At 44.1% G+C, this 26981-nt stretch overlaps 1 protein-coding gene across 13 annotated transcripts in view; it reads right to left on the reverse strand.

The window, feature by feature from the left end:
• Positions 1 to 1264: 1264 nt before the first annotated feature.
• Positions 1265 to 26981, reverse strand: part of RHOBTB1 (Rho related BTB domain containing 1) — a 119841-nt gene continuing 94124 nt past the window's right edge. For 12 of the 13 annotated variants that reach the window (XM_011219549.3, XM_034662568.1, XM_011219547.3 and 9 more), the window contains 7 exons: positions 20557 to 20742; positions 16785 to 17764; positions 14999 to 15117; positions 9062 to 9212; positions 6139 to 6227; positions 3461 to 3566; positions 2755 to 2924 (listed from right to left, as the gene is read on the reverse strand). In XM_011219549.3, coding sequence (XP_011217851.1) covers positions 2755 to 2924; positions 3461 to 3566; positions 6139 to 6227; positions 9062 to 9212; positions 14999 to 15117; positions 16785 to 17764; positions 20557 to 20742 — 1801 coding nt within the window. Of the gene's footprint in view, positions 2925 to 3460; positions 3567 to 6138; positions 6228 to 9061; positions 9213 to 14998; positions 15118 to 16784; positions 17765 to 20556; positions 20743 to 26981 lie in introns of all 13 variants that reach the window. The other variant, XM_002915099.4, reaches the window with a different exon arrangement.

The following is a 26981-nucleotide window of genomic DNA, read 5'->3' on the forward strand; positions in this document are numbered from 1 at the left end:
GGTTGTGTCAACCTTAAAAAGAAAATAGCCAGTGATTTTATTAGCAAAATCAGTTCCTTCAGGGATTAGCAGAGTAGTTGGTGCTCAGCACGTGCAGGTTATGAGGAACCACAGGCAAGTCGGAAGAGAGAAAGGAGAGGTCGGCTTTTATTAGGTTTTAGGAGGACATGGAAGAGCGTTGTTTTGTTTATTTATTAAAAGATTTATTTATTTTGGGGGAGAGAGAAAGAGAGCGCACACAAGTGGGAGGAGCAGAGGGAGATGGAGAGAGAATCTCAAGACTCCGCACGGAGTAGAGAGCCCAACTCAGGGCTCGATCTCAGACCTGAGCTGAAACGAAGAGTGGGACGCTTAACCCGCTGCGTCACGCAGGCGCCCCTGAAGAGTGTTGTTTCAAACAACAGTTCATTGGAGAAGAACAAGAGTTTAAGGTTGTGGTGGTTTCTCATTGGTTTTTTCCAACGCTCTAATGTGTCTAGTGACATAACTGTATTATCCAAGAGCAGAAAGCCAGGTCCCTCATGTACATGGTGGCACTGGAAACTCTGCTGGCAGTACTGAAAACAGAGACGACAGTCATTGAAGCTGCCTTGTTATGGAAGCATACACAGCCCCTGGGACCCAGCACCTTGACAGCTCTGATAGTTGTCAGAAAAGGCTATTTAAGTCACACACATGATATTTTGGTAGTCCTTAAAAAAAAAAAAAGGAGGCATTTTATAGCTAAACAATTTTATTGGCTTTTTGTGAAATAAAAAACACGAAACAAACCACCATGATTAAAGGCCATAATCAGCATCAACCAAATGAACCGGCCACTTGGTTACAGTAGCTGATAACAAACACTAGTGGGTATTATTGCTTATACCCCAGGTTCATTTATATGTCCATTATGTTTTGGCAAGATTACAATCACACGGGAACTTTGGTTGTATTAATTCAACTCTGACCACTCACTAAAAACTCAACTTCTACCATTCTATGTTGGGATATATGTCAATTCTTCCTGAGTCTTGACATTTATCCTCTCATTCTGTCTCCTTTCTCCTTCCGCTAATGATTTACAATCCTATTGACCAAAACTTAAAGTAGATGCATTTACAACCATCCATTTCTACTCTACTGCCCTCTCCCTTGTCATGGGAGGGTGAGGCCTTTCTGGGCCTTTCCAAACTCTTGGATCTGGTGTGTATCCACTGCCAGTAATAAAGGTCCATCTATAATCTGGATACATTTTCAAATGCATATGGTTGTCAACATTGGGGTTTGGACTCAACTGTCTCTTTTCCAACTTTCGAAAGCTAGGAAAAAAATCAACAGCCTTTAGCATCAGTAAGTCGACCTCCCAACAAAATAAGCCCCCGCCCCTGCCCCCACCACGCCCATCCCACAACAGGTATGGCGCTGCGGCCTTGAAATGCTCTGTATGAGAGCAGTAACATAGTAATGTACAGAGAAGCAAAGACTGACCGCCTCTCCAAAGCTCCCCTGCTCAATACTTTCTGTTTTAACACTGAAAACTCAGAATGACAAAGGGTCAGGACTAACTCACAATAGCACCATTTCCTAGACTCTTGGAATAAGACTCCTGTCTGCGTTGGAGAATGCACGGACCCTAGACGACCCAGCCTCCAGCTTTGCGCCTTCACAGGCCCCGCTGACCTTCAGCAGGGGTGGGTGGTCTGCCTCAGCCTACTTCTACAGTGGCCTGATTTTTCCCTGGGAAGAGTTAAAAATGCGTGTCTTACAAAGTGAAGTTGGCTGCAGGTGAGAGACCTGAGGAAGCCTGTTTCCGTGGGTGAGATGTGACGAGCCTGCAGATGACGGGACAAAGGCTGGGGATCCCTTCCCTTGCCCATCTCAGTTCAAGTCTTTGAAGAATCTGCACGCAGAAGCATGGCAAGATCCAGGGGCACGGAGAGACACAAACCCGCACACAGCCACCCAAACACCAACGCTCTCAATGGTAGCTCTTGTGTTCAGGTCCAGCAGTGGGTTTGCCCTGGGTAATGCTGGGATTGAATAAGCCCTTCTAATGATTATAAAGATCATCCTTTTGAATCTGGACATTTTAAACAACAGAAGACTTGGTATCACTATATTTTACCTGGCACATATAACCATATAATCACTAGCACTTACACGGCAAATATTGTAAATACGCATTCTTGGAGTTGACTCGGTAATTATACCAGTGTTATTCGGCAGAACAAAGATTAAACGCTAACTTGCGCTTGGGGGAATTTCGCTCCAGCCCTGTACTTCACAACGAAAGCATAACCCTCTAATTATGCAATAATGCCTGGTGGTCATGTGGGCAAAGAGAATCACAGGGCGACTTCATGGTTAATTTGTGGCCTGTAAAATAAAGTAATACATAGTATTTTCGTTTCAACAAAATACAAGAGACCATATAAAAATATTTTCCAATTTGGACTTTGAAACATGAAAGCTGGATTTTTTTTTCTCCTTTGTATAAAAAGAAACGAAATAACGGACTAAAGTTTATTAAGCCTTCTAACAAAAAATATACATATAAGTTTAAGGAATGCAGTGAGCATCAACTTCCCTTTTTGCCCAGGCTAATTGATGGGGAGCTTGCGCTTTGATCCCGACACAGATAAATGCACAACGGAGGAGGAGGATCAGTGCCTGAAACCTGAACTACGACTTATCTCTAATAAGAAGACTAATTTTACAGTAGTGCTTTTAGAAGTGGTGTGTCAGATTACTGATTTTTGTCTCTCTTCCTCCTCAGGCGACTGCCGGAGACGAATTCCAGAAGCACCACTTTCGTCTCGAGTGATGTTTGTTTAGTGCAATATCTTCCTTCTCGCGTTCCCTTTTCACACGCTGGTAGTGGTCTTCCTCCTTCAGGTACCACACTGGGGGCCAGCGGTGCCGCTCGAAGTATTCCTGGTTGTCTGGGCAAGAGAGATGCAGGTGATGAGACCCGCTGCTCGTCGACGGCTTCTATAGTCTAGGCTCCGTGCCCCGAGCTTCTCATACATCTCTCTTCTACAACCTCCCGACAACCCGGAGTGTGGGGATGACGGGCAGGACCATCGGCAGATGGGACACTCAGGTTTCGAGAGTTAGAATCACTTGCCTGAAGCAGCCGGGCCCGGAGAACCTGAACCCAGGGCCGCTTGGTTTCCCAGGGGAAGCCTGCTCCTCGGCACGCCTCCCCAGACAAGGGTGAGCCCTCCAGCTCCGCGTGCTCTGCGGCAGGGAACCCCGGGTCCCGCTCCACGCAGATCCCCCAAGCACGAAGTTCTCCAAGAGAATTCCCACCCCACCGTTCCTTGTGTCACGTCACAGGCGTGTGACCAACCGCCAGCCAATCACAAGGACTTCTCCCGGAGCTGCCCGCTGCCCGTACACCTGCTCAAGGGCACAGAGGGTCACCGCGTCAGCCAGAGGCGATGAGAACCCGACCGATGGGAACCCGCGGTCTCACCTGCGGATTTCGATTTGATCTCCTTGCGGAACTTGGAACACACACTGTTGTAGTTCGTGCAGATGTGATGCAAACACCAGGCAGCCAGCTGGTGGGCGTTGTGGAACTACAGGGAAGTGACCAAAAGGGGGTCAGACTCTACTTTCTAAAGTGGGGCCACAGGGAAATCGTCAGCCACCGTAGAGGTGACAGAGATAAAGGGCCCACGTGACTGATTCGGGACACCTCTTGTTTTGACTACCGTGTTTTGACGTTGGGTGTGGTGCCGACGTCAGTCCAATATAGCGTTTGGCACACCCCTCCCTTACCCCTGTGACAGGTACACCGAAAATAATCACCGTTATCGGATCAGGGGCTAAAAGCACTCCTCGCCTCCCAGCCTCCCCCGCCACTGGCCCGCCAGTGATAAATGACTGTGGCTTCTGGAAGGTGCCAGCCGGCGGCAAAGCAGCGACATGGACTGTGGTTAAGGAAGCCTCAGCCACGGAGCACCCCCTGTCGCATGTCAGAGCTCGCCTTGCTGGGGCCAAAGATCTGAAAGAGACCGAGGAATGTGTGACTGTCCTGTACCTGTCCTTTGGTTACATAAGAAAAGCGGGCGGTGTGGGCGGGGTGGTAGGGACCCAACTCTCCCCAACATCTCCCTTCTGAGCAGATGCTTGCGGGGAGGGAGCAGCTGAGGGAGCTGTGACCAAAACAGACTTGGTGCTCAAAATGCCACAGTCACCTCCCCATTCCTCCCCAAATCTGGCAAGTCTCCCCCCACCCCACACTTTGTCCGTGTCCTCAGCTATCCATTCAGTTTGTAGGTCTTGAGGTTTCTTTGAGCAGGAGAAACCCTGAAACCTACAGGGTGCTTCCTCGGGGGCCCACATCTCTGCTGTGAACGAAGGCCCATTTCCTCAGGAAATCACTCAAGAAACTCTGAGAGTTGCAACCCCAACATTATAGAGCATTTTTGCTGGTGCTTCCAACTTCTCTTGAGATCAGATTTCTTTCTGAAATTAAGAGTCGGGCACTGGTGTCCTGGAGTTGGCTGGGACCTGCCCAAGAGTGTCAACGGTGCACATTTCTCCCCTACGCCGAGGTCAGCAATTTCACGTTGTTAATATTGGTCAGGCGGGGGTTTTTATACCACGGACATTGGAAAATGCAACAGATCGGGTGCCACCTGTCTGCACACGGCTCATTAAGTAAACCCCGCGTGCCCCTAGGCGAGGGTCTTGTGAATGAGCTACGGTATGGGAGGCTCCAGCCTACACTCTTCCTGCCCAGGCTTGTCAGGGCAGGGACGGGAGCAGACACAACTAACTGCAAGTCATCATCTCAAGTAGACTGGCCCTACATGCAGTACTGGGTCGTTTCATTTTTCTCCAGGAGGAGAACTTACTGGAGAGCACAAGTCATGAACCGTGCCCTGGACCTGTTTCAAGAAACCTCAAATCCCAAGTGTGGACAACCCATTCTGATGGGGCCTTGCTGGTCCTACTGCCATAGATGTCTGCTCTGGGTTTTCACTGTAATCTCTGTTAGGCTCTTTTTCAAGTTGGATTCTAATAATGTGAGCTTCTATTTCTCGCACTGTCTGTGATTGCCCGGAGGGCAGAGAATCTGCCATTCATATCCACGTGTCCTTTTGTCAAGGGTGGTGCCGGATGCGTGGGGAGAAAACCACAAATACTTGTTGTGTCAGTCCGAACGAGCAGGTGGCTGTCAAGTCCGATTCTGCCCTTTCCCCTTTTGAATCTGAACTATTCTTCTAGCCACAGGTGGAAAGGCAACTTGGCCTGCTACTTGCCTCCCTCCTCCCCCTGAAACCACCTCCTCTCCCTTGCTTGAGAAAGATCCACTCAACTCACCTGACCTAAGGCTTCATAAACCACTGCCCTAACAGAGAGGGAACAAAGAAAACCGAACCCGATGGGCTGAAGAAAGGACGGAGGAATTTTTTCCTTCAGTCCTTCGGAGTGTAAACTCACTGTCAGTAAGTCTATGCCAGGGACGAAGCATCCCGTGCTTGCGAGACAGTTCTACTCTTCACACTTTCTTGCACATTCTCTTCTGCCTGATTCTCAAAATAATCTGTAAGGTTGATAGGATGTGAATTATGATCCCCATTCCTTACAGATAAGGAAACTGAGGCAGAGTTTGGCTTCGTGCCTTGAGTAAGTTATTTGTCACAAAGCTGAACCCGGACCTCGGGGCCTCTCTGGAAGAGTGCAAGTGTGTACGGGGATTATGGAATCATAATATTGATATTAACAAATACTGATTTTGGAAAACCCCAGGAGAGCTGCAGTGAGAGGTAGGGCATTACAGGGCTTCATGGAGTTCTAGAAACCGTCTGATCTTGGCCAATATGTGTCCAAGAATTCAAACAAGGAGGGACAGAACCTTCCCCTATCATGCCCCAAGTTGTTCTCCCACATGTGAAGCTGGTGCCTCGGGGGACAATGGGGCTGGCGTGGGGTAGGGTCCGTGTTGTTTTCTCAAACGAAGCCCAGCAGGGGGAATGGTGCATGAAACGTGAAACTCTCAGATCTTCTCAGTGTACACAGGGCCCTCTGTGACTCAGTGGTGACATCTTTATTTAGACAGATGCAACAGCGGAATGTTTTATCAGCATTAAATGAACTGGTTGAACACACTTACAAGGTGAAAGGCAAATTGTTACAAACCTGGGCCAATTCCAAATAGGAGAGCACTTCCCCGTCAATGCCCACGCCACTCATCGCGGCCTTGGTCAGCTCCTGGACAGCATACTGCTCTGGGGAAGAGAGAGAACGGGAGATGGTCGAACCATACCCTTGCAAGCCAGACACCTCACCTGCAGAGTCTGGTCTGGGACCACCTAAGAGGAGAGGAATATGGGACACAGCTCTGGCAGTCATGCAAACTGAACTCAGGGCCCACTGTGATGGGGGGCCTTTCAGCATGGGGAATTCTGGTCTCGGGCCACTGCACCGACTTGAGGACACTTGTTAATGCTTCTGAAATAGCTGGAGTCCTCCAGACCTTCATTGCCCAGTACGGTGACTACTGGCCACATGAGCCGATTGAAACTTAAATTGATATTATATAAAATTAAAAATTCACACCCTCAGCCACACTAGTCTGAACAGTGAAGTGCTCAACGCCACATGTGTATTGGGCAACAGGGACACAGAACGTTTCCATCATTGCAGAAAGTTCCATTGGATAGTGTTGCTCTAGACAGTTCAGTGCCTTCCTAGAATCCTCGAGACTCTCTAGTATCTTCCTGTTTTGTCAAACAGGAAGTTTCCCCACTCATATCACTCCAATTCTCCACAATCTCTGAGAGTGGAAGGACTGAGTAACGGGAATGAATCCTTATGGGGAATTAAAAATGTGAATGCAGATGTCTTTCTCAACAGCTGCAGATGGGTGACATTCTGTTCAGCCCATTAGATTCTAAAGACTGGGGGGGGGGCCTTCAACTGGAAGTAACAAAAATCTAGCTGTGAGAGCCACTTCTGCCTGGGAGCTGGGCCCAAGGCTTCTAAGCTGAATCTAAATTGTGGTTCTGAGCCAGAGCGGGCTCTTGCCTCTGTTTGGGCCGTCCCCTGCCTCTGGGATGGATGCGTGTGGGTGCAGTCTAGGCCCACGCTCGTGGCTCCTTGAGGTTGAGCCTCTCACATGCATCTGTTCTTCTAATCTAGGAAACTGTCCCAAACCTGCTTACCTTCTGTTTACACACTTGGTAGTCAACATGTCTCTATCTGGTCAGTACGATATCTAGATGGGAATGGTTTCTTTGGCACAACTTTTGTCAGATGGCTTGGAAAAGAACTATTTGGAACTACATTTTCCGAACAAGTCATCAGACTTTCTGATTTTAGGTAACAGCAACATTTCTTGATACTCATTTAACACACTGGCTTGCAACGCATTTTTACCCCAGAAACTGATGTTTAAAAACAATGTTCTGAATGCTCTATACTTACCCAACATTACAAATGATTAAAGGGATCATCTTAGGCAGCTGTGTATTTAATCCTAGCAGTAATAGTAGCATTGAATAACAAAAGGAAACAGGCAGAGAAGTCTGCAGTTCACACCAGAACCTCTCTTTGATTCAGTTCCTTTCGCGGAGAGGTCGGTCCACGTTTTCATCACCATTGCTTCATATTTAAGCAAAACCAGCACTAGTTCAACATTAATCACAAACCTCGTTAAACAGATTTGCTTCCAAATTGTTTTTGACCATTTAAAAATAAGAAATTCATCCTCAAAGGATAAATACTTGTAAACACTGGATAGTCAAATGATCAGAACCTACACTTTTGAAAAAAGGAACTGCCCACCACAGCCTCCTAGAGTTAACATTTGTAAGCAGGACAATCTTGTGGACCCGTGACTTCGGGGGTGTGGGTTAAAAACGGTTTTTAAAAAGTCAGTAGCAGTGCTTCAATGATCTCGTTTCTATCTTTCTATCCAGTGGGGGAAGAAGGAAGGCGTGGAGAGGACTTGGGTCTCCAGCTGGCCGAGTGTAGCAGCAACCTGGAGTCCAGAGAAGTGCATTTCTTTCTAGAGACACTGCCAGAAAGTCAAGTGCAGATATGACCAGTTGGTTTGTTCAAACATTCATTTTCATTCATTTCATGATTCAACATGTATTTACTGGGAAGCTAATACGCTCAGGTGGTTTACTGTATGCTGGGGACACAAGCCGACATACAGAACTGCCACAATTTCTGCTTTTGTGGCTCACAGGAGTCAGCTGACCTAGTGACAAACGCCCTGACTGCTAACTGACCCGCCTGGTGAATGAAGCCGAAGGTGCACGTTTAAGAAACAGGTATGTGAATAATACATGTATCCTATTTAGACCTGCTTCAGCCTAACAAGTGAACGTGTCCAGAAATGATGCATGAGATTTTGGGAAGTGAAGCCAAGTCCCCCTTTCTTCTTTCTCCCAAAATGCTCTTGACAATGTCAGAACATTTTCTAAAATAGCTTTAAAAAAACCACTTACATAAGGCTTACTAGGTGCCAGACACTGTTCTGAGAACTTTATATATATCTTAGCTCCTTAATCTTTGTAACAACTCAGCGGGAGAATAACATGATCCCCATGCTGGAGAGAGAGCGAGCGGACGCGGAGTGAAGCGTGAAGTCATCTAGCCAGTAAACGGTGGCGTCAGCATCCGAACCCGAGCAGCCTGGCTCTGCAGCCTCTGTTCTTCCCCACTGCCTCCTCCCACCCTTTCTTAAAGACTGTGTCTGAGCACACGTCAGGGGAATCATATGGACACCACGGTTTTATTTCCAATCCCACGGTTCACAGATGAGGCAGATTACACAGAGCATGGGTCTCAAGGGCAGGGATCATGCGACACTCATCTTGATAACGGCGTCCCCCCTACAGGGTTGACCACAAAGCAGGTGTTAAGAAATATTTGAGGAATTGAAGTGGGCTGTCTGATGCATCTGATCAATTTATATGACCCTGCACAAGACAGTCCTATACTGGGTGATACAAATTTAATTTTTATTCCCTGGAAACGATGTATTTGTTTAAATGTGATTTTGATAAATTTGACAGTCAGACCCTGCATGGCCCCGAGTCATCAGACTTACCTGCGAGTGCAACCAGGTGTGGCAGGCAAAATCTGTTTGCCAAGGCAATTAATTCCAGTGGGTCCAGGTCCAAGTTAGGTGACAACTGCTTGGTATAAAGGTAATCCAATACCGCTTGCATTGACATCTTGTTTATGTTCGGGAGATATACCTGAAACGTTATTTGAAAAGCTAAGTTCTGCTGAAGAAAGCAGTGGGTGCATTTCCAGGCTATACTGCTTATAAATATCCCGTGGTACGATTTGATATTGGCAAGCCTGGGACACCTGCTTTGAGGCCGCATGTACAGTCATTCGCTATTTACTGCTTTAAACATAACAGTTTGATTTGTAGATGACAAAGGAGTGGGGCTGCCTGACAAAGCCTGATTTGGAATTTTTAAATAGCTATTTGGACTTATAAATCAGACAAACGGGCTGTAAATGTATGATGACATTATGGGCTCTCCTCGCCAAGTACCTTCTAATACTCTATTGTGGGGGAAGAAATCTCCTAGCAACATGACAGGTGTCGGGGGGAGCTGCAGACCACACTGTTGCTGACACACGATGGAGCCCCGCTCTCAAAGATGTCAAAACAGAGGATGAGCAAACACTCTAGTTGCCACAGTGACTGGCTTGATTCCAATGTTCTATCAATATATGCAAACACAACATCCACACTTTGTTATTTTTCCTATGGCACTACCGCATGCATTCAAAATTCCTGGAACATTATCAGGTTATCAGGAGATTCAGAGAATCCAGAGAAATCCTTACCTGGGACATGTGGGCAAGAGTTGGCTGGGTCTGATAAACTCTCTTTTGTAGGATTTACCTAAACGTGAGACGTCCTGAGCCCCTGAAGTTCTTGCCAGTACTGACACCTGCTAGAGTCTGCTAGGGAGCCAGGGCAGGGATCAGTGAGGATGTACACGGTGGAGCAGCCCAAACTCGAACTCACCCCACAAGATGGGCCCCGGTATAGTACAGAACAGTTCACTGCCCCTGACTCCAGGGATGATGGTGGGGATACAAATTAAACTTAATGGAAGGCTTCCTACACACGCGGTACTGTACTAAGCTTCCCACACAAAGTATCTGATCTGATCCTTATATTCTCCCTAGGAGGAGAAAACTATTATTTTTGCCATTTTACAGGTAAGGAAATTGAGGCTCACAGAGGGTAAGCCCCCTATCCAAGGTCAAGGAGCTAGTCAGTGCCTGGGTTTTGAACCTAGGGCATATAATTCTAAGGTCTATGCTCAGAACCGCTGTGCAGTACAAGAAACCCTTCATGGCAAGGAAGCAAAGGTCTGGATCACAGTACAATAACTATCACACTAACAGTTCTTAAGAATTAGATTTCTAAGTTCAAAAGGATGAACAGTTATTAACTGCCTTTTTCTGGTACTTAATAAACCTCTATACACCATATAAAGATACATGATTTTATCTCTATTACACATGATTACATCTAAATGATATACCTAATCTTTCTCTTTATGCATATATTCCCTCCCCAGTCTACATGGGGCTCATGGCCAATGTGTTCCGGTGTCATGGTTCCAGAATCATTTAAGCTATAGCAACCTGTATCATCCTCTTGCACAGCCACTGGCCACCACAGAGGGAACATCCTGCCAGAGAGCGTTCTCTCAATGTATCAAGGTGAAGGCCCCCCAAATTTTCCTAGAAAAGTAAGAAAACTACACACCTACCCCCTTTTGGACACAGTCGATGAAAACAATTATGATCTGGTAAATAAGCTGCATGGGTTGTTACCGTCAAGATTTGACAAGTGTCATCATTTCAAGTTTCTAGCACAGCCTTGACAATAGATACAACTTGGCAAGTAGAAACTGTTACTGATGTCATTTTTAAAATAAAGAAGCCATTGTATTGTAATTGATTGCTGTTCCAGTGAATCTAACATCGGTTATACTTGTGTATATGTTTCCGTACATATATGTTGACACAAACATGCATTTATCTTATACAGATCAGGTCCGGATTAGCACAGTTTTCTAGATAATTGAAGTTGCAAAACTTTAAAATTTGGACCATTTTGATAGTGAAACTATATACATTTTTACCAAGTCCTAAGTGCTATAAAGTATTAGTGATCATAAATATAAAAAGTCCCAGAGCTTTCGGTGAACACCTGCTCTCAGCTATGGGGATGTCTGCTGTTTTGGAAAACAATGGCTTGAACGACAAGGCAAGAGGCTGGTGCAGGCCCAGGGGTTTATCCCTAAAATGAGTGTGACCTCCAGCAATTCATGCACCCTCTCTCATCCTCAGTGTCCTCATCTGTTATATGGGGGGATTTGGAAGAGGTGATACCTACAGCTTTTTCTTCTTCGCTGAGACTCTGGATTTTGAAGGTATTTGGGTTACCTTAGCATTTTTTAGTAAGAGTGTGTTCTAAGTCGTGACCAAATGAACATCTGAAGTGAAAGAAATTATTTCTGGCAGCAGGAGAAGACAGATTCCTGTAAGCAGCCCTGCCCCAATACTTCCAATGTCTTCAGCGTGTTCTGACATTTGTAATCATCCATGACCTGCTCTTTCCTTCTTGCATAACAGGATGCTAACAGTTTTTTGAAGCGATGGCTTTGTTGGGCAAATAATGCTCGGGACCCTTGGAGCGAATGAGAATAAACTAAAAACACGTTCAGAGACTGCACCTTTTTTTTCTCATTTTTTTTAAAAGACTCTTTCTGTGATTTTAATGTTTATGTACAACAATGGAGACCTCATTTCATTGAACTTTAAAAAATAACAAAGAGGATGTAATGCTATCCTAAACAACGTCCCGTATTCCAGTTTCGTTGGTTTAAGATTTTAATTGTGAAGATCAGCTCAGACTATTAGGCTTATAATTAGAGACGGTCTCACAGAGAATGAGAAAGTATTGCAGATCCAGAGCATTGCTAACTACAAGCCAGGCATGCATTTTTAATGAACCACTTGCTGAGTACCTCTGGGGAGAGAATTATGCTTACTGCTCCATTAAAAGTAATAAGAAAAATATAAGTAAAATACAATGTCTTCTTAAATACTAAGTGACAAAAAATGTTAAAGTAACATCAATGTATATTTTATTCCTTTCTGGATATGCATGAGGATTCTGTTAACACACACACACACACACACACACACACACACACACACAAAGAGTGAATTTTGAGGGGGAAGTCTGATTTTCATAGGGCAATAAAGAGTTAATGGGTGCCCTAGAAAAGGACAGATCCCAAGGGCCAATACAAGCCCAAACCAGTCATGGAATATTTACTGAGAGTTTAACTGATGTTCCTCTCTCCCCACAATCCCTCTAACCAACTTCACTAGTTTAGGAAGGGATCCGGGGGCTTTTTAACTTAGGGCTTTCAGGGGACAAAGATTTCTAATCCCTCATAGAAAGAATTGAACAAGAATCCTCCAGGACAATGGTCACCGCTATTTCTTGAGCTTCTGTACGTTCTAAGCACCAAATTCTACGTTTACACATATATTCTCCTGACTTATCTGCCCTCTGAAGACAGTTCTCTTGTTATCCCCCATTTTACAGGTTTGGAGAGGGTCATCACTTGCTCAAGGTCAAGCTGAGACTAGAGTTCATAACGACATAACCATGTTAGTCTACAGGGGAAATCAAGGGAAGGGGCAGGCAGGGGCACACGGGTCAGCAGCTCATGGCATTCTCCAGACACTGGTTAAAGGAATTTGGCACAGACCTTGGGTTGCTTGGGACCATGGTCTCTATCTTCTAAGTTGGGTAGAGCCTATCCATACCTATTAGCCTCAGCTACGGTGCTCATGACCTAGTCGTTCTGGGAGGTCGTGCTAGATGGGTGGCCCTCCAGGAGGGGCTGTTCACCATATACGTGTGCATTCACAGTCACTGCCAAGCTTTTGTTTTGGTCACCTCTCCTGCACATTTTATTTATTTATTTATTTTTATTTTATTTATTTATTNCTCTCCTGCACATTTTATTTATTTATTTATTTTTATTTTTTTAAAAGATTTTATTTATTTATGTGACAGAGAGACAGCCAGCGAGAGGGAACACAGCAGGGGAGTGGGAGAGGAAGAAGCAGGCTCCCAACGGAGGAGCCCGATGTGGGACTCGATCCAGGAACGCCGGGATCACGCCCTGAGCCAAAGGCAGACGCTTAATGACTGCACTACCCAGGCGCCCCTCTCCTCCACATTTTAATCTGGAGATGATTACAGTCCATTCTGGGAAGGGATAAAGGGGATTAGTATTTGCGAGGTCAGCTCTGACAGTGTCCCTTTGTGCCTGCGTTCCTGACCCGGATCAACTTTGCTGGGTTCATAGCAGGTGCTCTGCCACACCATCAGCACACGTTGCAGTGAGCTGGGGAAATTAGGGAAGCAAGCCTCCCGGCCCTTTATCTCTGGAGATGACTGAAGTGGGTGAAATGCCATTTGGATGAAGTTTTGTTAATCAGTGCCTTCCCCAGATTTTCTTGCAAGTAAGAGTGAAAGAATATTAACCGTGTCAACATCACAATAAGACTAATAGCAGCTACATTTACTTAATGCTCCCGGGGTGACTTGTAAGGACTGACATTTGCTCCTCACTACCGCACTGTGGGGTAGCATCATGCTTTCCAGATAGGGAGACCGGAGCTCAGAAAGGTGGTCGCTGCCCAAAGCCACACAGCTTCTAAATGGAGGAGCTGGAATTTGAGCCCCACGTCCTTCACTGGACTCTGCTGCAGCAGTCTCCGGGACGTGGCTCTGAGACCCCTTTGATGGCATGGGAAAGACTTCGTTAAGGTACAGCTGGGGACGTCCTGACTCAGAAAGGCTGGAGACTCCAAGTGAGGTCAGCAGAATAATTCTAATACTTTTTCCCCACACAGCAGACAGCCTTTTGCTGGGGGCTGGTGTAGGAGCAGCTACAGTTTGTTCTGGAAGCAGGAGGTGGCCTAGTGACCTCCTCTGCCCCAGCCATCCCTGGCTTATGATTCTGCTTCCCTGCTCGGGGATGCAAATTTGGGCTCCTGGGTCACGATGGGAGTACTCAGATTTCTGGTGTGAGTGCCCCTTTCAAAAAGTTAGCTATTGTTTTCTTTATTTCTTTTAAAAGTGTGGAGAGATGCTGAGATATGCAAAACAAGCCTCTTAGGACAATAAACTTGATGGGGTGTCCCCGTGTTTTTTAAAAAAAGATGGTTAAAAAATACTTGCAAAACTCAACAAACAAAAATGCTTGCTCTTCTAGACTAAAGTTAGAAGTGCTGGAGTGGAATTTTTCTTTCTTTTCCAACTGAGTTTGTAAAAAGATGAACACGTAGGGTCTTCAAGACACTGCTTGCTTTGCCCTAAGAATAGCCTTCTTCTGGAGATAGGGCCAGCGTGTGAGAAGTGCCTCAGTGGCTTCGCTAGACCTCAGGGAGGCGTGTGCACAGGAGTGACCATTTGCTCCATTACTCTTTCCTTCCAGTTAACAAACCCTTGGAGAAGGCAAGTCGGGGCCATTGCTAGGGAGTGTTGCAGCTCAAGGAGGCCATCCAGGGCGTCCCTCATGGGGCAGATGAGGAGACTGAGGCCCAACGAGGTGGCTTCTTAAGGCCCACCGTCGGTCAGGGGCTCAGCGGAGCCCAGGATGTGGGTGACTGAGGAAGTTTTTCACAGTCTTGAACTTCTGGAAGACAGACTCTGCCCCTACTGTATGTCACTTTGACAGTATCTTGCTCGGGGACATTTATTAAAAGGTGGAGCTGATTGTGTTTTACGAATGAAAGCAGTGGGCAACAGACAACATCTCCTCCTAACTGCAAAATTAAGAAGAGGGTGACCTGACGCTCAAACATTGCCTAAGGAACTGGTTCAGGGAAGCAGTTAAAGAACTGAAGGCGGCTGGTTAATCAAACACACGCACATTCCTAACGATACCACTTGGGCTTTTCCGAAGGCACATACCTCACTGTTGGCACTTTCCACAAACGAGCCCCCGAACATGGCGGCCATCCACCTGCAGCTACAGATCAGCAACGGTTTGTGGGCACTGATGGCTCCATCATCCAACCTAAATGTCACATCTGCCCAGGGATTGAGGAAACATAATCGTGAGCCAGCTTTGCTGAGAGTTCTGCCCATATTCATCAACCTACATCTCATACTCTCTCTTCGTAGCTTTCCTTAGTGATTTTGTATCAACCTCCACCTTCGGAATATGCAATTCCTTCTACGTCATCCTGAGGATTAATGGTAAACATTTAAAATTACACATAAGCTCACAACACAAATTCTCTGAACCATATAGTAACCTAAAGGAGAGGAATATTTTTCCCCCTTACTATGAAAAATTTCAAAATAATAGAACAGTGGAAGAAATAGTACATTGTTGACTTTCTACTATGTTTGTTTTGGCTGTGTGTGTGTGTGTGTGTGTGTGTGTGTAGATAGTGGATATGTCCGTATATGTATATATACACGTACATGTGGATATGTATATATAGATTTGTGTAGACTTTTTTAACAGATACAATGACATTTCAAACTACTTTATCAAGAGTTTTCTAAAAATAAGAACATTCTTCTAGATAATCATTACCATGCCTAAGAAAATTAGCAATGATTCCCTAATTTCATCCATTATCTAGTTCATATTCAAAATTTTCCAATTATCTCTAAATTGTACTTATAGTGGTTTTTTTGTTTTTGTTTTTTTTAGACAATCCACTTGAAGCTCCACATTGTATTTGGTCACTATGCCTTTGCATTAAGGGGAGGGCGATTTTATTCATTTCACTTAAGGTCCATTGTTTAGTTTACTGCAGGTTTGTAACATTGCTTTTCATGAACTTTCAAGATGGCTTCTATTTCATGATGGTCAGTGTTTCAGGTAAATATTATTTATAAGCGAAAATTAATGAATAGACTCAGTAGTCAATGACTAAAGGTAAAGTATTAAATGTGTATCATCATGATGGGCATTTTGAATGATAAAGACAAAACAGAAGTGTCCGCTTAAGTAAAAGTCAGAAAGTCACATTTTTACAATGAAATACACACACACACACACACACACACACACACACACACACAGAGCAATTTCAGAATTTAGTAGAAGTCTGTGCAAGCAATTATGTGAGGATGCTCTGGGCAGCAGATGGCATGGTTATCAAGGACAAAGAAGAGGCGAGGAAAATATAGAAGAGCAGAGAAAGGAGTGTGAGAAAGACAAGGAGAGGAGGTAGGGAGATGAAGCACTTCAGATGGGAATGCAGACGGCTGCCAGTATCACCTCAAGGATTTCAGGGCCAAAGGGTCAGTGGAGGGTAGACTTGGTCAGGGAAAGGGAGCCGAAGGGGAAATGTGAGCATCAGGCTGACTGGCTCTGGCTCAGGCCCAGGCCAGGCCCAGGCTCAGGCTCAAGGGTAATGTGACCCACCTTCGAGAAGCACTGTGATAGCACGGTGCTTTAGAGGGGAGCTTGCGTGCAAATCTTGCTCGACTATTTACTACGTGTATAACCTGGGGCAAGTTACCTACCCTCTTTGTCTGTCTGCAGAACAGACAAATCTCTAGCCCTTAAGTCTGATGAGAATGAAATAGAAGGATACATGCAAGCTAGAAGGGTACGTGAAAAAAATAAGCATTTATACATGTTAGTGATGGTTATTCTCTCCCTTACACGTGTATGGCTAATGTTTAATAAAACACAACCAAAGGGATCGATGACTTTACCATTGGACCCACTCACCCGAGAATGTCCCCTTGCTGAGACACTCTTTTATCCGATTGGCCTTCCTGACATGAAACGCTTTCGTAATCTCCTGGTTCATGAAGGCTTCCTTGTTCATGATGTTTTCCACCATCATCCTCAAATCAAACATCTCCAGAACCTCTGCAATCTGAGCCAGGCCCACCAGGTCCTTTTCCTTTTCATCCAGTTGTCCCGTGTACAGAAACTGGAGCAGGGTCCGGAAAGGGCCTGGCTGGACGGAGGAGTCCATCCTGACCACGGTGATGGGGCCCACCCGCTTGGAAACGGGATTGACTTGCATCTCCTTGTGCATGCCGACGAACCCCTTGCTCCAGGCTGACAAACTCTGCGTCTCTGGAATCGAGCTCTCGGCTTCCAGCCCCGGACCCTCCTGCTGGGACAGGTTCTGGCTCGAGGACTTCCACTGATTGCTCTGAGGGGTCCTGGGGGGGCCTTCCTCCTGCTCCTCATCTGGGTCAAGGCTCCATGCCCACCCCTGGAAATCCCTGCTCTGCTTCTCTTTCTCACCAGCTCCTTCACTCCCATTTGGGGTTTCTTCACATTCCATTAAAAAAAGATCATAAAATTTGGAAGAGGAGGTAGCGAGGTAAATTCGATGTGCAAAGATGTGCTCCTGGTCCTGAAGGACGAACAGGACGTCGGCACACAGAGGATTGTCCAGTAAACAGGCAGCTTCGCTTGTCCCTGTGGAGGGACATTCTGGAACTTTGATGACCGGTGGAGGGGCTTTTGGAGGTAGGAATGGTGCCTGAAGTAAAGGTTTCTGAACTTTCTTTAGGTGGGATTTCCAGAACTGCAGGTGTCTTCGAGAAATCAGCGCGGCTCGGATTGCATTGTCGAACACGTCCTTGATGCCGAACTGGTCGAAGACGCTTGTCTCATAGTACGGTATGCCGAGTTCCTTCGCAACCTCTCGGCCTTTCTCTGGGGGCAGAATATCCCCTCTCTTTATGGGCCTGGAATGGAGGATTTAAAAAGTTATCATCAGCCTCATTTTAGGAAAAAAATGGTAACAAGGGCCTATCAAAGCACCTAATAGAACTGCACCTTGAAAGTCCTATGTAGGCTTTTTTAAAAAAAGATTTTATTTATTTATTTGAGAGAGAGAGTGCGCGCGAGAGAGCATGAGCAGGCAGAGGCAGAGGGAGAAGCAGACTCCCCGCTGAGCAGGGAGCCAGATGTAGGGCTCCATCCCAGGACCCCAAGATCACGACCCGAGCCGAAGGCAGACGTGTAACCAACTGAGCCACCGAGGTGCCCTCCTATGTGGGCTTTTAATAAGGCTCTTGAAAAATCTATCAACCTCAAGTCTTCCAAATCTAAAGGACTTAAGCCTGCAGGGGAAAAAAATGCTTTCCGTAGTAACTACGTTAACTGAAGTATCAGCCATTTACTAGCGATATGATCCTAGACAGGTTACTTAAACTCTCTAAGCCTCAGTTTTCCCATCTGTAAAACAGGAATAATAATAATAATAAATACCTACATTTTTAAGGACTCCTGAGAAGCTGAAATGAGAAAATATGCTTAGTATGGCACCTGGCCCACAATAAGCGTCTGACAAAAATCTTCCGTTACCATGATCACCACCATCCCCCCCATCATCTTCGTCACCGGCACCTTAGCTTACATTCTGCTTTATAACCTTACAATGAATCCATATACTTTTTCTCATTTGAGCATCACAAAAACCCTACGGGTGTGATTTTCATCCACCTTCTGAAGAAACCGAGGCAGGCAGTTTAAAGGGTTTGCCTCAGGTCACATTCGCAAGTTGCCCAGAGATCTCTGCCAAGCAATTAGAGTCTAGAACCCCGTAGTTCCAGACTGGTTAAGTGGCCCACATCCAATAGGCCATTAAGTCCCTTCCATCACGTCTGTCTAACTGCTTCTCTTCTCTTCCACGTCTGCAGTCACACCCTCATCCTCTTTTGCTCGGACTAGTGCATTAGCCTCTTGCCTGCCTGTCTTCAGACTCTCCACGTTTTAGCCCACAGTGCTCACTGCTGCAGAAAAAATCCTTACATAACACAAGCATGACTTGCAGCTGTAATTCTTTTTCAAGATTTCTCCTGGTTCCACAAAGCCCATGGAACAAAGGCTATGCTCTTTAGGCTGGCACACAAGGCCCGTTACAATGTAATCAAACCCAGGGAGGCCAAACGTTTGGAAGCGGTATAAGCAGAATAGTGCCATGACTATGGCACAGCACGGTAAAAGACAGATTCTGGAATACAGGCGAGATGTGATTTGTTGTTCCACTCTTCACAAACACACTCTTGATTCTGACATATTATGTTAGGAATGGATCTTCCTAAATAAATATTTGGCTTTCAAAACCAAAGGTAAGGTGTGTGACAGGTGCTGGTCTTAGGAGAAATACAAGACTGGTTAGAAATTGGTTATGAAGATCTGGATGGAATGCAAAGAAAATGGTAGGGTGTGGCAAAGGTGGAAGGGGGGCTGCGGGAAGAAGGCTTAACTTCAAGGTTGGCTCCTCTGGGCAGTTTGTGCTCCTGGTTCCTGGGACTGACTTGAAAATCACTAACTGGTGACACTTTTCAAGGCTTAGCTCAGATACCACCTCCTTCCTGAAATCTCAGAGCTGCTCTACAGAAAGGATTGCCCCTCTGCGCCCTCTAGCACCCGTAACACTCTTCCAGTCCTCCACATGTCTGTGGTTAGGAGGCCTCATTATCTTAGCCTATTCTTTCCCACAGAAAGTTCTGGATGCCAGGGGCAGTATCACCATGAGTTCCCTTCCCCCATGTGGTTTCTAATATGCAATGCCTAGTCCACGCATTTAATAGAAGGACTGTGAACACCCAACATGAAACGTTTTCAGAAAATTTCCCCGAAATGCACCAAGACCATCAGAAACTATCTAAAGAAAGCACCATTTGCTTTTGCTGTGAGAGTATAAAAAGCTGTCTATACAAAATTTTTGTAATTAGCCTATTAGGCAAACACCAAAGGAAGGTATCAATATCAACATTTTTGGGAAACTTAGGCTCTTCGCAAAAAATGTCGTAAAACATAAAATACATACAAAATTATTTTTTATGAAGGGTCTATGGAGGGGGCACTGGTTTTTAAAAACTCTTCTTTCCCCCTAAAACTGGTATTCCACATTTATACAGAGTCAAACAAATCCTTCTTCAGGTTTTTAAAAATTGTGACACTTTAAAAACATAACTACTAGAGACATTTAAAAAAAGTGTTGCTATTTCGCAACTATAGGTCCATATGATTTTTAAAAACTAGACACTGCCATTTTGGGAATGAAATATTCTCAGAGGTTGGACTGAGGAAAATGAGAAGACTAAAAACACTCGGATGTGTGTATTTGTATGAACCCTATATTCCTGGGGCCAGGAACTGTGACTAATCACTCTGAAGGTCCATTAACTTTATTATAATAATCATAATTTCAAGAATGACATTATCATGAGTAGCCAATATTTTGTTTAATGTTTTACAAATTTCAAGGCACTTTTATTCACACCATGTCCCAGGTGGAGAATTCACTTCCAGCACTGGCCAAAACCATTGTACAAAAATGGGTTCCTTACTTACAAAGGGATGGTGAGTCTGAGAAGTGTCAGGATTAACAAGCTGACTTAAAGCACGTGGCTGATTGATGGGGTCCCAGAACCACTGAGGAGTGCAACCCTAGGCTACAGGGACATCTGTTACCTCTAAATTTTAATTTAGCCAGCATTGCAGAATACCGAGTCCCTTGGCTTACCTCGCTAAAGGGCGTCTGGCTCGATTAACAGCTTCAAGATCAGCATAGCGGAGATCCAGCTGGCAGCCAACGAGAACAACAGGTGTGCGAGGGCAAAAGTGCTTGATTTCTTGATACCACATGGTTTTCACATGATTTAGGGAATTGGGGTTAGCAATCGAAAAACAGAGGACCACCACGTCCGACCTAAAAGGAAATAACAGAAGAAACTGCAATGCCTTAGCACTTTTTTCTTTTATTATTAGGGTTCCTCCCCTCCTCCCCCACCCATCCAAGGCCATATCATGTCACAATAAACAAAACAAAACAAAACAAAACCACAGATATTAAAATACATCTCGGAGTCATGCAAACAGCCTGAGAAGCCCCCACATTCCAGTACCAACACAGCCTGAGTTTATTTTCATATCGCACGGCGGAACGCCTATGTGTCAAAGTTTCTGATGATGTTACTTTACAATGCAGATGACTGTCCAACTCGACTCAGTCCTCGAGCCACAACATGCGGAACTATTTCTGTTCATCGCAAGAAATAGTTTCAAGATAAAATAAAACAACAAAAACTACCTTTTACCAGTTTAAACGTAAAGGCGATGATGACTCAACCCAATGAGATAAAGCAAACAGTTTAAACATGACTGAAAACGTAACAGGTATTTGCTGTCCAGGGTCAGCAAATACACAAGGATTTCTGCCCTTCTTCCCACTTCAGCACACGTGTAGAGAGCACAACCACTTATTTGTTTCTGAATAGAAAATGTCCCGAATTTGCAGGGATTTTGACTCTTTACTAGGTCTATGGCAAGAAGGTCGTATTTAACAGAAAGCCAGCAAGAGTTAGGTTAATGACTAATAAGAGAATATCGGAAGCGGATTTCTCAAAAGTTATATATGACACACAGCAGGTAAGTGGGGAAAGAAAAAAAGTACTTTATAGTCAATTTTGACACAAGGATCTTCTATTTTTATATAATAACTTACCATTCTAGAAGCCAAAGAACCGTTTTTACAAAACAGTTGTTCAATTATGGTGTTTGACAGCTGCTAAAAGGTGTCTTTAATAAGAATTATAAACCAATCATTCTAGGTTAAAATATGCTGAATGGTGACTTTGAAAACATTGAGGCAGAAGAATATAAAGAATAGGAAAAATTATGCCCAAGGATTCAAGACTATCTTGCAGCTAAATTCAGAAATAAACTCTTATAATTTTATTAGATGTTAATCTATTGCCTTTATTGTTTATGTAATGAGAAGAATCAAGACGATGAATCAAAACACCTTCTTTTTAAATCATTAATGAGCTTTTCCCCCTACATATCAATGAAGACAAACAAATATATCCAGGCAACCATAAAATTTCTAAAAATAATCATTTGCAATGCAGAAAACTGCAGGGTGCTTACATTAAATGTAATTCACAAGTTGAATCTTTAAATTTATATCCCAGAAAAACTGCACCAGACCAGAGCAAATAGAGGGGGAAATCCTGAGATTAAAATATTTACAAATTATAAGAAAGGACCTAGGACTCAAAGTAGATGAATGTATTAATCTGCATGGTTAGGATGTCCTTGAAATAGATATTATCAGAGATTTGTAGACACTGGAAAATATATTATGTGTAAAAATATGCATAAATAAATAAATGAAAGGGAAGCATGTCTTGTCTTCGGGATTCTGATTTAGTTAGTGGAATATTCTGTGCACAGCCTTAGTTCTAATCAGCATAAATAACCGTATCCAGGAAAGCCAAGAATGCTTTGAATTTTACATTTTTTAGGAGCTGAGTTTTCTATTATTCATAATCCTATTTATATAGGATATCTGATGCAGCTCCGCTCTAAGCTTCATCCTGATCATAAAACAAAGCCACCATGAATTTTGGCACAGTGAGACTAACTTGGCAATCTGTGAGGTTCAATATTATAGAGAAAGAATTGAGGAAATGTATCCAGCACCTAAATGTGGAATAGTATGTATATGCATAAAATTGTTCTAATTGGTGCCCATTTCCATATTGAAGCACATGGCTATAAAGGAAATATTCTCAGAGCTTAATTTATATGACAGACATGTAGCTAAATGTCAATTCTGTTATCTAATTTTATGATACAACATGTGAGGTTTTGAAATCAGAGCTGGCTTGGTTGCCAAGGTTACCGTGATAACACTCAAGCCACTGAACACATACTAGTTACTATTCAGTTGACCTGTAAACAAGTACAGACAGGACCTTGGGGGTTGGAAAAAATGGAATCTCTTGATGATAGTAGCATAATGCCATCACACAATACAGGTCTGGAGGGCCCAACCTCTAACTGTGTCACATCAATATCTCAATGCAGAAAATGCTGTTGGAAAGCTAGAAAAATAATTCAATGTTCTGTAAATATTTTGCCTCAAAAGGATGACAGTTAAAGAGAAGAGGTTGTATTGTGAGCAATACTACCTCTGAAGCTAGCATAACTTATTGAATCAAAATTCTATTTGTGTCCTTGGAATCAAGTTATTCTTTTTTCCTTTTAGTAATGCACATTTAGGGGCTTTGAGACTGCATCTCCATTGTTTTACACTGAAAACAGTTAAAACAATCTTATTTTACCTACCAACTTGCTTCAGTGTCTTTGGTTTAACCCTTGTGGATCTAAATACAAATGCGAGTGAACGAAACATTATATACAAATTATGGAGAATCCCATCCTTCCGGCCTGCCCTAATAATGTAGTACCCCAACCCTGATTTTAACCAAAAGGTTGGGAATCAATGGACGTGGTGATGGATGGAGCTACAGAAAGATGCTGTTTTGACACATTCCTTCTCAGCCCCATATTCTTTTCTAACCCCTAACTCTTCACACAGCAGGATCCCCTGCGATATAAACACCTATACAATCAAGTAGCTATTCTGAGAATGCCATGTATTCCCTCTAGATGGTGAGCCGCTTTCTATCTAGTCAAGGAAGGCACGAGACCTGCAGCCAAGAATATTTCCCACTTTAGGCAGAATTCCAAGGAACTAGAGATAGTAAATAACTTTTAATCAAAACATTCATTCCTGTGTGGAGACTGTTCAGTGTGACACAAGCTCGTGTTTAAAAATGTCAGGCCTATGAGAGAGAAAAAGAAAAAGGCCGGTTTTCTAGCATTTTCCACTTGTGTGGCTCTGTTACATTTTTTTTACTTGGAAGGGTTGAGCTTAAAAATAATTGGGAGGGGGAGGTGTGATGAGGACATTCTCACATACTATGCAGCAGGGTTAGCCTAGAAATGACCTCAGGGTTCCTATTTCAGCTGTAAAAAGAATCTGATAGGGTTTAAATGGCGTCCTACAGCTATTTGGAGTAGAAAGCACAAGAATTTGAGAATGCAGATGCAAAAGCACAGGGTAGACAAAACTCGAAACTCCAGAACCTGAATATTGAGAAGGGGTAGGAAAAGATTTAGATTTTTTTTTTTTTTTTTGGATCCAGCTAAGTGGCTTCTTTAAAGAAAGCCAGGATTACAAAAGATTTAAGAGTGCAGGGTCTCAGTGGCTTACCTATGGAATGTTTATTTTGGGGAGAGAAATGTAATTTCTTTTCCCTAAGGGGAAGATATTAATATAAGAGTTTCGCTAGGGGACTAACACATCAAATAATGCCCATGGAGTAATGTTTTGATTAGTTAAGTAAAAAAGAATCCAAAGTAAGTCTGTGTGTTGAAACAATTGCGAAGCTCGCTTCACAGAAGGCTGGGAGGTGGGTGGGGGGGAGATCAGAGGGAGCCCAACTCATCCAAAACTGCTTGAGCTGATAAAGCCAACCTCAGCTGTATCGGTTTTTCTTCAGATATTAAACAAACAAGACAGCATGTTTTTTTCAGTTATCTTTCAAGGAGCCACGGGCCAAATAGCATGTAAAAAATAGGCAAAGGTATTTGGGTAACATAAGGAGTGTGTGCAAAGTTGGGACCAATCCTTGTTGATGGATGAAAGAAAAAAAGTCTGAAAACAGTGCATCTTACCCACGTATCTCGGCTCAAGCTAGACTTGAAACAGCAAAGGCCATACAAGCTCCCCAGGCCTGTCTTTATAATGTCTACCATGAAATTATAGCAAATGTGGCCGCAAAAGTTCAGAGAAGCAACCAGAAGGTAAATTGCTTTTCCAGTGAGAAATACCAAATTCATCCTCTGAAGAAGTGGTTGAAAAATGGTAGACAATCACTATTACACTGTGTTTTTAAGAATGGATTTCCCAAGTTCCTTCCTATCACAGAAGTCCTCTTACCTTCTTGGTTTATTTTGCCTCTCTTATCCCATCCACCCCGCCACAGCTGTCCCGCTAAGCAGCTGCTGGGGCCTTGCGTTTTCTTATCTGCTTAAGTGAAGAAAAAATAACTAAATGATCCTTTATCTAAGAGCCTAACTTTAGGTGAATCTGATGGGCCATTGTGCAGGCTCGTGGGTTCCAGCTGGTCCTCGAGATAGCTGCGAGCTGTGGCCCTTCTCCCACGGGCCAAATCTGGTCTCGTTTCTTGCTGACGCACACTTGGTGACAAACAGTAAACCAACAGTTCTATTTACCTGAGTTTCACTTGGAAGTATCTCCTTGTGAACATACCCTTGAAAGCCTTTTGTTCTATGGTAGGACCCTACCTCTTTACACGTCAGTACTGCCTACCATTTCCTTTTTTAGTAGCGACTCCTATATCCTTCATCTTGGTAGAGATCATGATTAGATTTTAATGGGCTTCTTTCCTTTGTCAGTGTACTCAGGTCCCCTTCTGGCCAAGATTCAAGGAGGAGTCCCTGACTTCCCCCTTTGGGACTTCAAGTTTCCTTCTCCCCCTATAACCTAAGCAGGTTCTTTACAGAAACATTTTCGAGACCATTCATGTCAACAACACACCTTTCATGCATATAGTCTGACAGCGCTATGCAAACAGATCAAAACAGCACGAAACAGCTGGGAGCATGGCAGAGAACGGGCACGTGTCACACGTGGCTTTGGGAAGTTTTAGTAGGGAAGCAGCCCGGTGTGTATGAGATGCAGAGGAGTGGTCAGTGATCGGCGAACATAACCATCGGGAGATGAATGGCTTTGTAAGCTCATACTCATGGAAGATGGAGAGGTGTGTAGGGGAGCGCCTGGCGGGGATCTGGGGAGAGCAGGGCAGCACCATGCAGTGCCCCGGCTGTGAGCAGAGAAATCAAGTCAATACTTTACCAAGAGCAGTGAGGCTTCTTAAGTACAGATGTTATGTGGGGAAAATTGTCAAAACACCCTGCAATATATCCAGATTTGGGAGTGATTAGCATGCGTGACTATTTCTTCCAAGCCCATAACTGCATGTTTAGTAGGAAGCAACATTTTAAACCGGTCTTCCCCCACCCTCCAAAACTGAGGCCAAAGCAGTGCACGCTGTTAAGTGCAGGAAAGCCGTATCAACATCCCACCAACGGCACCAAGCCCTGAGACAGATAAAACTTGAGTCTTAATAATAGCTGGTTCTTTGATCATGATACAAATATCAGGGGGGCCACTGGTCCTGCCATAGAAGGTTCTGGGTTATCATCCAATAGAAACTGGCCGGTTTTCACTCAACGTCCTATTTTCTCTACTTGGCAATCTATGCTTCCTGTAGTATATTCTTACATCACTTATAATCATCAGAGAAAGCTGAATGCATGTGAAATTGGGTGAAGCACAAGTAATTTATTAGAAGAAACAGTTTAAGCAATCTTATTTAACTCCTGGTCAATGAAAGCAGGAAGCATTGACATAAAGAAGGCTTGCTTAATAGGAGGAGGTGAAATAGTGGTAATAAATTCCCTCCCAATACCACCTCTCATTGTCACTCCTCTTTGGCTTTCCCTGAAGCTAAACGACCAAGGAACTTCCTTCCTGTACTGTTCACTTTTTCTCCTGAGAGCAAGACTAGCTGTAGCTAGAAGCAAGCCTCCATGTCAGCCTGAATGCCAGATGGGAGGTCTCTGGGATTAACCTCCCTGACTCTTTTGAAACAAATGTAATTAGCAAGATCATTCCATCACAACAGGAAAGGGAGTTTACCCAGACCTCACAGCAATCCTCCTTGAATCAATAAAGGTACAAGGACTTGTCAAGTCACTTATGCAATAGCAATAAGCAATCATTCAATCATTTCTTCCAGCAATATTAACTGATAACATAGTATGTATAAGGTACTCTCCTAGACATTGAGGTTACAGCAATTAGTTAAAGACACAAATCACTGTCCTTGTGCTTATCTTCATGCTCATATCCTAGTGGAGAACAGAGACAATAAGCAAGAAGAATATGTAAACTGTGTGGTGTGTTAGGTAGTGACAAGTGCCAAATAGGAAATATAGCAGGGAAGGCGGACAGAAATATTAGGGAGCAGAAGATGCTTTTGGAATGAGGTGACCAGGGAGGGACTCACT

The sequence above is a fragment of the Ailuropoda melanoleuca genome, chromosome 6, assembly GCF_002007445.2.
Source record: "Ailuropoda melanoleuca isolate Jingjing chromosome 6, ASM200744v2, whole genome shotgun sequence".
In the NCBI taxonomy this organism is placed as follows: Eukaryota; Metazoa; Chordata; class Mammalia; order Carnivora; family Ursidae; genus Ailuropoda; species Ailuropoda melanoleuca.